The sequence below is a fragment of the Silene latifolia genome, chromosome 6 (assembly GCF_048544455.1).
Source record: "Silene latifolia isolate original U9 population chromosome 6, ASM4854445v1, whole genome shotgun sequence".
In the NCBI taxonomy this organism is placed as follows: domain Eukaryota; kingdom Viridiplantae; phylum Streptophyta; class Magnoliopsida; order Caryophyllales; family Caryophyllaceae; genus Silene; species Silene latifolia.
Genome location: NC_133531.1, coordinates 15,894,926 through 15,907,832, shown reverse-complemented (window position 1 = coordinate 15,907,832; position 12,907 = coordinate 15,894,926). Strand labels below are relative to the sequence as shown.

The following is a 12,907-nucleotide window of genomic DNA, read 5'->3' as shown; positions in this document are numbered from 1 at the left end:
TTAGCATGGTTGAAATTCCCTTTCTTGTTGGTCGGTGCCGACCGTTGTTTCCACCATCGACCTTTCTCTTTTATGCGGCGGTCCTCTCATCGATCTCTCTTGAGAGATCTACCATTCTCTCGGCTTGACCCGCTCTCAAGTACACTTCCTTGAGGTCGGTAGCAACCCCTACTGGCATACGACTCACGATCTTAGCAGATAAACCCTCTCAAAACGGAGAGCCAAACCTCTCTGTCCTAGTCGCATATCTTCAACATAACGAGATAGCTCCAAAACCGACGATAGTAATCGATGACTTGTCATCTCCTCGGTCATGGTGAAGGAATCAAAGTCGGATCTCATCTTGTGTCGGATATGCTCCGGCACAAACGCTTCTCTCATAGCACTCTTCAACCCGGACGAGGAATAGCTCCTTCCGCCTGGTAGTAAGCTCTAGCATCTTCCTTGACATTTTGCCACCAAACTGCAGCCTCACCTCTTAGGTAGTACACTACCTGCTCAACAATCATGTCCTCGGGGCACTTAACCATTTCCATGAGAGCTTCAATCTCACGGTGCCACTTCTGAGTAGCTTTGGTTCACCTACCCCGTCATATGTGGGAGGGTTGAAGCGAGCAATGATGATGCTGAGCTGAGTTACATCCATCGACTTCTCGTTCCCCTTTCCCACATTTTTGAGAGCTTCAAGGAGAGCCTCTTGTTGCTCAATCATACGAGCAACCTCATCAAGAGTCATCTCCGAAGCTTGGATCTGCGCGGGAGTTCTTTTGGGCGGCATACTGAACTGACAAGAAACACGGAAACGTAAACACAAAAGCCTACAACTCAAAACGTAGTAACCTCCGCCAAAAGAACACTTGGCCGAGTATACAAACATACTCGGTCGAGTAACGACTACTCGGTCGAGTATCCTAGATACTCGGTCGAGTATTTCGACTCCAGAAGCGAACTTCAAAAACTCAAAAACAACACTCGGTCGAGTAAAACAACACTCGGCCGAGTAGCCACTACTCGGTCGAGTATACCTCTTGCTCGGTCGAGTTGTCACATACAGTAGCTACTGCTACTCACTGCAAATCAATACTCGGTCGAGCTCTTGGTTACTCGGCCGAGTGCTCCCTACTCGGTCGAGTACCTGCCCTGCTCGGCCGAGTCACAAAATAGACGGGTATACAGTATAAAGTTCCCCTATCATGCTCACTATTCCCCGCAGCAAACACATAATATTAAGAGTTTAAATGCCATGTTATAATCACATCAGCATACAATTCATATATCAAGAACTTTAATGCCACATTATAATCATATCAGCATACAATTCATACATATGCTAAATCCAACATGACCAACATTCACAACCCGTCACATCCACCATTCCTCCCATCACAACATTTACGAACTTCAACACACATACTTTCAACTATCAACTTTTACCAACATGCATCTTCACATACATGTACATACAAAACCTAGCTCTCATCACACTTCCCCATGTTACCGGCTCGAGTTAGTGAGGGCCAATTTGCGACTCCGGGACGTCTCCCGAGTCTTTGCGGTAGCTCCAAACAACTCTCCCCGGGTTCATTTTATTTAGACTCTCTAGGTTCATTAAATTCATTTGTTTAGGTGCCGGAATCTTCGGCTCTGATACCACTTTGTAACACCCCCTCATACCAAGGTGCCTTACCAGGACCACCCTACCATGAAAGTGTGTTACCATCTCGGTTGCCCGAGGTTAGTACATATAAAAAAGCGTCTGAACTGAGCACATCTATTAAAGTACTGTAAAGTGTAAGGTTTACATCAACCAAACTCAAATACTGTTTTAACAAAATACAACTTCAAAGTCTGACAATAAAAGAAATCCAACTAAGACTCAGACGGTGGTGCTATGACTCGTGATGGTACTCCTCCCAAGACAGTCCCCAAGCTCACACTAGCAATACCTGTCAAGCCTGCTCACCATCCCCGAATGGATCACCGCAGATTCCACAAACAACAACGGGGTCAGTATTACTCAAACAATATAAGACAGACAAACGATACAATCAACTGATCATCTTCCAATTCTAATCTTTGTTCCCATGCTGTAACCCACTACACACCAAAGTGTGTAGCCCTGCCAGATTACCCATCGCAACAGGTAATCCTCGTCGTCAGTGGGTGACCGCAGCCGATCCCACCTAGTCCAGCTCCTCAATGAGCGACAAACAATCCCTGTCCCTTAATGTGCACATCCCTCCCGTGGCGGGTTCCACGGAGGGCGAACTAGGGTGTGAAGCCACTCCCGCAAGTGACTCCACCATAATCACAATCATTCAACATCACAGCCGTCTCAACACCTCCATACCAACATCGTCACAACAATCTCCATACTCCGATGATCAACAGATAACAATAATCACACAACAAACATGTCTTAACAATGAACAGTAAACTGAGTAGGGAAACCCTACCTTAGCAACCAACAGTAGTATGCAACACGACAATAAAAAAAAGCTCCTCTACGAAGTCTTCTCCTATACAATAATCATGTAACACAATTACACATTGCACAATTCCCAAAGTCCCATTTCCATATATGTATACGAACCCCAAAGAGTACAAATAATCATAAAGATAAACTTACCAACGGTTAAACGAGAACTTATACGCAAGAGTCACGAAGATTACCCACACGACGATGCTACGGAATGATTAAGGGAAAGATTAGGGGATGATTAGGGTGTAATTAGGGTAACGTAGAAATGATAAAGCTTTGAAAATGATGTTTAGAAACTGACGCGGGATATAAAATATCCTAAACATTCCCTAATCAAACAATCGAAATAACACTCCGCCAGGCCGGATACTCGGTCGAGTAAGTGTATACTCGGCCGAGTACCCTCTACTCGGTCGAGTATTCACTATACTCGGCCGAGTATTCCTCGGCAGAACCAAAACAACACACGACAACAGCACTACTCGGCCGAGTAGGCTCTACTCGGTCGAGTAGTCACCAAAGAAATCCGTAGTGTTACATAATGTATCCTACTTTCATCGGATTTCTTCAGCGGAATTTAATTCCCTACTTTATTTCTTTTGCATCCTGCACTCCATCTGGCTCACTCGCAACTCCATTGTTTTTAAGAATAGTGCTGTTGTTCCTGCACGGTTCACATTTACGCCTCCCTTCTTTGCGCCAAGATGGTTCTCCGCCCAATGCAAGGCCTTTAATGGCAGGTAATCATGGCTCGATCCCGGTGTCGTCTCTTTCTTACTATCTTTGCATTTGCAGGAACTCTTTCCAAAACTGCTACACGGCTTCTTTCTCAACATCTCTCTCGGGCCTTGCTAACCGCTTCTATGTTCGTGCAACATCTTCTTTCGACGCCTATTCACAAGCTTTACTCCAGCTTATGTTGCGACCACACTTGGATCCGTCCTCATCGATCACCTTTTGGGTGATCTCCCGAAAACTGTCTTTAGTTCTGGCTTCTCAAAGGCCAGTCCCAATAGTTGCGCGATTATTCTTAACGTGAATAGGGGTATTATACAAATATAACCACATTATACAAATATTTGTAGGGTTTTTCTAACGTGTGCCCTAAGGGCACACATTAATAACCTAAATTTGGTAAGATTTGCAAGAGATTCTCATCAAATATTCAAGTTTAAACTCATTTTTACCATAATTAGTGAGAATCTCTTGTAAATCTTACCATATTTAGGTTATTAATGTGTGCCCTAAGGGCACACGTTAGAAAAACCCATATTTGTATGAGTTTTATCTTTACATTATTTGATTGACCAAACACTGAATGTTTTCGCTGTTAGAGGATTAATATTTAATATATAGATTGATTTGTGTATTGTGTATATAATTTGTGTATTGTGTGTATTATGTATATAATAATTTGAGTATTGTGTATTGGATGATAATCTCAGTAGAGAATATTATATAGTGTATATAAAATATTATATAGTGTATAAAATTCCTATTTTATTGTTCTTGATTTTCTGGGATTTTTTGTGTATATATTTATTATTGGCCAAAATAGATCGACAACAATTATTTGAAGGATATACTATTGAGTACAATATTGTAGATGGGAATATTCCATATAGGGGCATACTAATTTACAGCAATATATTATTGAGGATACTATATAATATATTGACTACAATATTTTTTGACTAAAATAAATTAATCAGAGTTAGAATTTAGAAGGGAATATTCCGTATGGGGAGAGGGGGGAAGTTGAGCGGGAAACATTAACGGTAATAACACAGATGTGTTATTTAGTCTATAGGGAATGAGTTATCCATATCAAGTTAGTATCGAAATATCACAAATAGGATTATACATCCAGTTGTACATAAGCATGGTACAACCAGATATAAGAATCCGAGCTTATATGTATTCTTTCTAAGTTAATTACATAAGCATGGTACAACCAGGTATAAGAATCCGAGCTTATATGTATTCTTTCTAAGTTAATTTAAAGTTCATGTTTTTAATGTGTAAATGGATGAACTGAATACTTTCTAATAAAGCTCATATTCTTTAACATAAAGCTCATATACTTTATTACAAAGCTCAGATTCTACACCATACAATATCTACAACTGGTTGTATAGTCCATAAATTGTCAAAATATCTCAACCCAACCCGAGTTTTGTATCCGGTTCGTGTGGTGTTTCATGCCGGCCAACTCTACTCCGTATTACCGTAGTTCCAGATTTTCGCTGCAAAAAAATACTCTACTAAAAAAGAAAATCAAGGCTTTCTGACGAACGAAATCGCTCGATAATTTACTCGACGTGCGAAGAACAATCGACAATGGCGATGATCGATAAGTAAGAACATGATTTAAATTCACTCTCTAAATTAACTTCTACTTAAATTTCATCCAATTGATTCTTGTAATTCTTTTGATTAAGTGAAATTAATCAAGATAATTTGTTTTTTGCTGATGATAATTAGGTCAAAGGAAGAAGAAATAGATGATAAAGCAAGAAAAGCAATTAATGATTGTTTATGGCAGCTTAAACAACGACGAAAATTTGAAGAAGGTGCTTTTCTTGACCTAATTAATGCTCAATCAAGGCCTTTTGTTGATCAGGTTTTGATTTAATTTCAATTTCTTAATTTTCAATTTTCTCTCTCCTAGGGTTTTGTTTCAATTTCAATTTCTCAAGTATTGTGTGGAATTAAAATTTAGTGATTCACTGGAAGTTGATGATGACAGTGAATTGTGAATTTGATTAGTTTTGTTTGAAATGTTTCTGTGTGTGCTACATTGGAATATATATGGCTTTGATTGCGTCGGTAGTATCGGACGATAGTTTTCGTGGATCAATTTGAGTGAAATGTTTGGGTTTGGGAATGATATGTTGAGGATTGAATTAGGGTTTGCAAGAAATGTGTCTTTTTATGACAGCTACTAACTACGTTAGTTATTTGTAGAAAAAGAAGAGCCCGTGCAACTTGTGTTAGTGACATTGTTTGGGAATGATTGTTGAGTCGGTTTGTTCTTGGAGGTTGTCGAGGATTGAGCTAGGATTTGAAGGGAAATGTATGTTCTTTTTAGGGCAACTGCTATCTGCGTTAGTTATGTGTAAAAGGAGCTCGTGCAACTTGTCTTAGTGACATTGGCTGCTGGAGCGGTGCTATGGACCTTCTCTATCCATCCTCTTCTTTAATCGTCTCTTCTTGTGGTATTATCAAGAGTGAAACAGTTGAAGTTTGATGTTAATTTTAGCCTCTTGGAGGAAAAAAGAAATAAAGAAATATATTTCTTAGTCTTGTAGCGATTTCATCTAGCCGTGGAATGCTTGTGAGACAATGTGTCATCTTGCACTGCAATGTTTCACGTGAAGTAAAGTGAAGTATTTTGTAATCTTTCTCTGCTTAGTGATAAGGGATGGGACAGATTTACCAGATATTCATTTTTAAATTCTTTCACTTGGCGATGAATACAGCGAGGTTTATTAGATGACATCCTTTTCGATCCTTGCACGGTGTCATCTTAACATCCACTTCTGATCAGAGTTTGAAGGTTGAGTTTTAAGTATTGTCTCATACAGACTTATCAACAATAGTGTAGTCGCATATACTATGAGCTTCTTCTTTGGTAGATGATCCTAAAAAGTATTCTTTTTTCTCTTGGTAAAATCCTTTCATAAACACATGCGATGTACTCTGTATTTGGGTTTTGATGACACTTTGTTCTGCCCTGATATGTATTTGTTTTAATCTATGCTTTAAGATGGTTCCTTAAATTGCAATATTTGTTCTGTGGACATTGCAACTGAACTGGTGGATTTGTTCATTAAGGGCACAGAATGGAAAGAAAAAGCGGAAAAGCTAGAGCTTGAACTCCAGCAATGTTACAAAGCTCAATCTCGACTATCTTCCCAGCTTGTGGAAGAAGTTACCGAAGGCCGAGCTGCAAAAGCCTCGATTCAAGAAAAAGATACTCTTATTGCTGACTTGGAAAAAGAGGTTGCACTGCTAAGGTTGGCCGCTCAGGCTACTCACTGTTACCATTGATTTTCTAGCTTTTCACTTTTTACTTCTCAGTCAAGCACTGTGTGTAGTTTTTGAATCGAAATAGTATATATTTTTCAGGGATGAATGCTCCAAGTTAAAGGCTTTATTAGAAGAAAAGACCCAAGGCGTAGAATTGCTTACAAGTGAAAACGAAGATTTGAAAGCACGACTTGAAGAGATGACAGTGAAATTAAAGGCTGCAGAAGCTGAAAACAAAATGCTGATAGACCGTTGGATGCTTCAGAAAATGCAAGATGCAGAGCGGCTTAACGAGGTATTTTAATCTCATTCTGTTGTAACAAAGTAGAAACATTGTTGGATTCATAGGCATAAGATAAACTGAATGTCATATGACTACTATGCCAAACCGGATATCCAACGCCTTAAAATTTCATAATAAAAACATACTCCATAGCGCATAATAAAGTATATGAGTTAGTTCTTTTTGGGTAATTATGTGCAAATTGGAACATCAAATTTTCTTTAATGTTTATTTTCGGACATTATTATGTCGAGAAAAGTCGTGAATTTTGATGGAATTTGACTAATTGTATATCTTGGGCTACCAAGGTGAAAAAATTTGCAAACGGTAAAAACATGTTCTAATGCCCTATTTAATCTGTTTTCATATAAACATTCCTTATAGAAACCGAATTAATAAAGTCATTTGGAGATGACGGTAGAAAGAATCCTACCATGTGTTGGTCTTTTAAAATTTGAACATATTTGTCCTTTCGACAACAGTCACAGTGTAGGGTTGTGGATATTTATGCTCAGTGGCCAATGGTTAATAGTGTTTAGATTTAATGCAATGGTGCTCAAATTAAAAATTCCTCGTCTGCTGCCATGGTTAAGTAGTGTGTTCTTATCATGATTGCTGAACCAAACAAACATGGGCTTGGAACATCAATTAGCCTGTGTCAGTTATTACTTCATTATATTCTGTCACGAAGCATTAATAGAACTGTTGAAAAAGTTAGAAAGCTATGAACAAAGTCTACATTGTAATTGTTTTTGTTATTTTCTCAAAGATGTCTGGCTATTTGGAACTGATATGTACAGTGCCTCCCAGAAATCGGAGTAACTGATTTTTCTATTAAATCACTTTCAGGTAAATGCTCTCTACAAAGAAATGCAAGATGAAGTCAAGGCCAGAAGTATACAGCAGCTTGCTTGCATGCAAGTTGATGGTGTGGTTCGTCAAAGTGAAGAAGGTGCAGAGTATTTTTCAGAATCGATTATTCCCAACCATTGCAAGAATAGAATTCGAGCTCATGACAGTGGTTGTGCTTCTATATTGTTTGAATACAATTCCAGTAAGTTGATCACCGGAGGACAAGATAGCTCAATCAAGATATGGGATTCGAGCACCGGTTCACTAAACCAAACCCTCCAAGGTTGCTTGGGTTCGATTCTAGACCTTACTGTCACCAATGATAACAAGTCAATAATTGCAGCAACTAGCTCAAACAACCTCTATGTTTGGGACATAGCCACAGCTCGAATCCGACACACACTTACCGGACATTCTAATAAAGTCTGTGCAGTTGATGTCAGCAAAGTTTCCAATCGCCATGTCATCAGTGCAGCCTACGACCGCACGATAAAAGCCTGGGATTTGAATAAAGGGTATTGCACTAACACAATTCTTCATCCTAGTAATTGTAATGCCCTTTGCTTCAACATGGATGGAAGAACTATATGTTCGGGCCATCAAGACGGGTATGTCAGGCAATGGGACATCGAGACTGGAAAAAAGCTCAGTGAAGTTGAAGCTCATTCTCAGGCATTGACTTCAATCTCTCTATCTCGAAATGGGAATACAATTCTGACAAGTGGGAGAGATAATGTGCACAATCTGTTTGATATGAGAACACTTGAAATTTACGGGACATTGAGGGCAAGTGGAAATCGGATAGCATCTAATTGGAGTAGATCTTGCATCAGCCCAGATGATAACTATGTTGCTGCAGGTTCTGCAGATGGATCTGTGTATATTTGGTCAATTCAGAAGGGAGACATAGTTGCTACTTTAAAAGAACATGCAGCTCCTGTGTTGTGCTGCAATTGGAGTGGTCTTGGAAAAATGTTGGCTACTTCTGATAAGGATGGGGTTGTCTGCGTATGGTCGTGAGTTTGACGGGTTTATCATCGTCATTTAACGTGGTATTTCTATGCAACCAATTCCTATAAAAAGGTTAGATGGTGTGAATATGATCTCATTTTCTTCTACTCTATTTTCTGCTAATGTACAGTTAGTTTCCTGAATATTCCGTTTATTTTTTGAACTATATGGCAAGCTTTTAAGTATCTCATTCTTATATCTTCGGATCCTTGGGCACTTTGTGTATGGTTATGTGCATCGCTACTAAACTGTTGTGGAATTGCAAATTAATTGATGATATACGCTCATATTAAATTTGGCCGAGATGAAATAAAACAAAATAATTTTAAAAAGTGGTTACGCTTCTTTTGATCGACATAGTTTTCATCCTAAGTCCTTCAAAAGCATTTTTTTTTTTTTCGTTGTTAACACAAGTGTAAGACATGTATATAACACTTTTTGGTGTTAGGATAGTGTTATCCGGGAATACACTTTTTGGTGGTAGGATACTTGGTTGCTCCATATGCTATTTCAACATTGAGTTAAGTTTTTGTACATTTGATCTCGTTTATTTACTTACACAAATTCTTATTATAGACGGGAGATATTCGTCTATAGTTATAGACGGGCCAAATATCCACCCAATTTAAGCATAAGACAAGCCATAAGTTATATAGTGGGGCCTAAAAATATCACCACTTTAAGCATATTTGACCCGTTTTTTACTTTAAACAGATATATCCGTCTATGGTGAGATTAATTATTTACTTATAACGTGGTGTTCACATTTGAAACATTGAGATAATGTTGGCTTACGTGTGCATCAAATTTGTTGTTACGTTCACACTTCACACTATGGGAGTATTTTTACAAGATGGTCCGGTTCATGTTGTGGTGTCTCTTAAACAAGATGGTCCAGTTCGGAATCGGAATTTCTTCCTCTTTATCGTACTAGTGCTGTTTGGCCTTCCTTATGGAAAATGACTTTTTTTTTAAAAGGAGTTTATTCACAAGTTACTTTTCGGAAAAGTTTTAGTTGTTTGGTCATACTTTTGTAAAAGCGGTTTCTCACAAAATTTATATGTTTCGCCTAACTACTTTAATACAACTTTTGTTTGCTTATTTGGTTCTTTATGTAAAAAGTAGAAGTAGAAGTAGTAAATAACTAAATATCTACTTCTCCTTTTGGGGGTGAATAATCAGTTTTTGACTTCCCAAAAACACTTTTAAAACTCTCTAATTTACCATGTTTGGCCAAGCTACTACTTTTTCAATTACAAAAACACTTTTTAAGCTTGGTCAAACAACACCTAAATTATAAAGTAGATACCATAATCTATTTTCTTGAGAAAATCCTGTGCACAACTTATTTTTTATTTTTATTTTTTTCCCTCTTTTCTTTTTCCTGAGAACTACATTATCTGCGTTGCTTTGAGCGGCAGGGTAATAGTTGGCTGGTCGATGCAGTTATTATATAGCATTAAGTCAAGGTTGCGTACATTCAATCTTTTTTTTTATAGCGTTATAAGATAGTGTTAGCATCAGAAAAATTGAGACAACGGGATAATGTTATTCAGACATATGGGCGAAGTGTTTCGTGTTAGTTCCCACCAATGAATAACTTTAGTTTACTTTATAACCAATGATTAATCATGAAGCATATTTTTATAAGATTGTCCAGACATGTGGTGTAGTGGTGTCCCTTAAGGATGAAGCCTATATCCTTTGCTTCATCGTCCACGGCAGGAATTCTCTGTGTCAACTTTTTATTAATTAAATCCAACTTGTATTTGTGTGAGAGGGTCACTATCTGCAGTGACGAAGCACAGGCTGGGCTGGATGGGCCATGGCCCGGGCAGCCTTGGAGAAGAGCTATATATGTATATCTCATTAGGTAGTTAGCATTGATTGAAGTTGGCAGAGATGGCAAATGTAAGATGGTTCCTTTGGACTAGGAGATTTGGTGTTCAAATCCCCACGATGACCTTTTTAATTTTTAGCATTATTATCATTTTTCTTAATTCTCAATATTTAATCTTAGATAAAATTGTACTATTAAAGAAAACTTCTTATTCAACCAAAACAAAAATTGCCCACAACTTTGTAATTAGACCAAATAATGTACTTTGAATTTCTTTTATTTTATGCATACTCTTTTCCTTTATAATCCCCTATTTACTAAATGAATAGGCATCCTCACAAATTTTCCCTCCAAAAAGCATATTTCTAAATAAGGTAGTTAATAACAATTATGTATAAATCAACTAAATAAGGTAGCTAATAATTATAATTATTTATTTCATTAACTTATTATCTTTTCATTAAAATAAATATTTCATCAAATTATAATTTTTTGATTAAACTCTAAACTCTAATCTTTTAATTAAAATATTTTAATAAAAAAATTGTATCAAACTATGATCTACTAAATATTTTACTGATTCTATTATTTGAAAATGACTTGACTCATACTATGTATATAACAAAATTATAAATCGTTTTAATTACTTTCGAGACAAAAAAAATGAGAAAAATAGAAATTGGAATCATTAACTTTGCGGTGCAAAAAAAATATTATTTACAAAATTACATTTCAACATGCTACTCAATTCTTTTAAGTAATTAATTTTCAGTTTAAACTTTTTACTTCCCAAAGCAAAATGCAAGAATGAGAAAAATGAACAACTAATGAGATACTACTATTATATATCTAATTTAGTATAAATAAAAAAAAACTTTATAAACCGTGCATTTAATGCACGAGGTCTAACCTAATTAATTAAAACAAAAATAAAAAATTCTATAAATACCGCGCATTCATTGTGCGGGATCTAAACTAGTCTTTTATTTATTTATTTATTACGTGGTTTAATTTTTCTGCCACCTAATGAATACTCCCTCCGTACCAGAACAATGGTAACACTTACCTAATATGGTCGTACCACACCAATGGTAACATTCCTTATTTGGTCCACAACATTACCAAATTATCCTTATATCCATTTGATATTTACATAAAATGTCACTGCATACCCCACCTACCAACTCACAATTAAACCCACAATTACATACCCCACCTATTTTCTCACAAATACTACTATACAACCTGTTGTATAATAAGCATTGTACAACACTTATACATTAATTTGAGCTTATGTGTAATTTTTCTGAGTTTTGTAAGAATTTATTTTTTTTATGTTTAATTGTGTGAGTTCAAAAACTTTATGGCATAACTCAAATTCTTTTAAACAAAACTCGAAAACTTTAGTACACAGCTCGGATTCTGCATCATACAACTACATACAACGGGTTGTATAATCTACTCATTGCCTATTTTCTTCCCTCTGTACCTCTTCTTTTACCCTCTTTTCTTAAAAACCCATTTTTTACTACGTTACTATTTGTATGGTACGGAGGGAGTATTTGATAAAATTGTTCAACAATAAAATAAATTTTGTATCTACAAAGAAAATAAACTAGTGTGAAATTTCATGATTACTTCGAAAAAAAGCTATTTACTCCGTTAATTTATACGCTTCTAATAATAATATCGTAGTTATATAATAAGGGTGCGATGCTAATAAACAATGCTAAAATATCGGAATGTGATACTTCTTAAGTTTATAAATCGGCCCCCTTACTATTTTGTTCTAGCTTCGTCCCTGACTATCCGTCACAAACTTGTAACAGATAGTGTCCGTCACAAATAAGAAATTGCCTTTAAATAATTCTTTAATTTAGTTAAATTCATTTTGTAAAAACTAGTTGGAATCCCGCGTGCTACGCACGCGGTATCCAACTCTTATCAGCTATAACAAATGGCAACGCTAATTGATACACCATTTTATTTTGACGTTATTTAAAAGGCTATTTGTACAAGCACACATGTCCATCTATTTCAACCGAAAGTGCTCATAAGTTTTCCACTGGTTCTAGTAAGCATAAAGTCCTTGAAGTTAATGTACTCTTATTTCGATTAGTTTCATTGTTACGAGAGTGTTCTGTAGCAATAAGCAACAAACAACACACGTGTAACACAAAGAATTAAATGAAGCTAAATAATTTACCATAATGTTTATAATATTTATGGCTTTGAAAGACCTTAGATTTGATTTTATAAGGTTTTTAATTAGTTTTTTTGCTCCAATCCTTCCTTATAGTATATAAGGACTCTCTTGTACACATTGTAATTCATCAATATACATTCTCCAATCCTTTGCCTACACTCTTAATGACAATGGTATAGGCCACTTAACCACCCCTCTTCA

General features: G+C 36.6%; 1 protein-coding gene across 2 annotated transcripts; it reads left to right on the top strand.

The window, feature by feature from the left end:
• Nucleotides 1–4,663: 4,663 nt before the first annotated feature.
• Nucleotides 4,664–8,858, top strand: LOC141586451 (autophagy-related protein 16-like). 2 transcript variants are annotated; one of them, XM_074407664.1, is made up of 5 exons: nt 4,664–4,839; nt 4,967–5,105; nt 6,320–6,501; nt 6,614–6,809; nt 7,647–8,858. In XM_074407664.1, exons 1-5 carry the CDS (start codon nt 4,823–4,825, stop codon nt 8,667–8,669), a joined length of 1,557 nt encoding a protein of 518 aa, XP_074263765.1. In that variant the 5' UTR covers nt 4,664–4,822; the 3' UTR covers nt 8,670–8,858. The 2 variants fall into 2 exon arrangements, with proteins under 2 accessions (XP_074263765.1, XP_074263766.1); XM_074407665.1 differs by having other exon boundaries at nt 4,711–4,839; nt 4,967–5,055.
• Nucleotides 8,859–12,907: the final 4,049 nt, after the last annotated feature.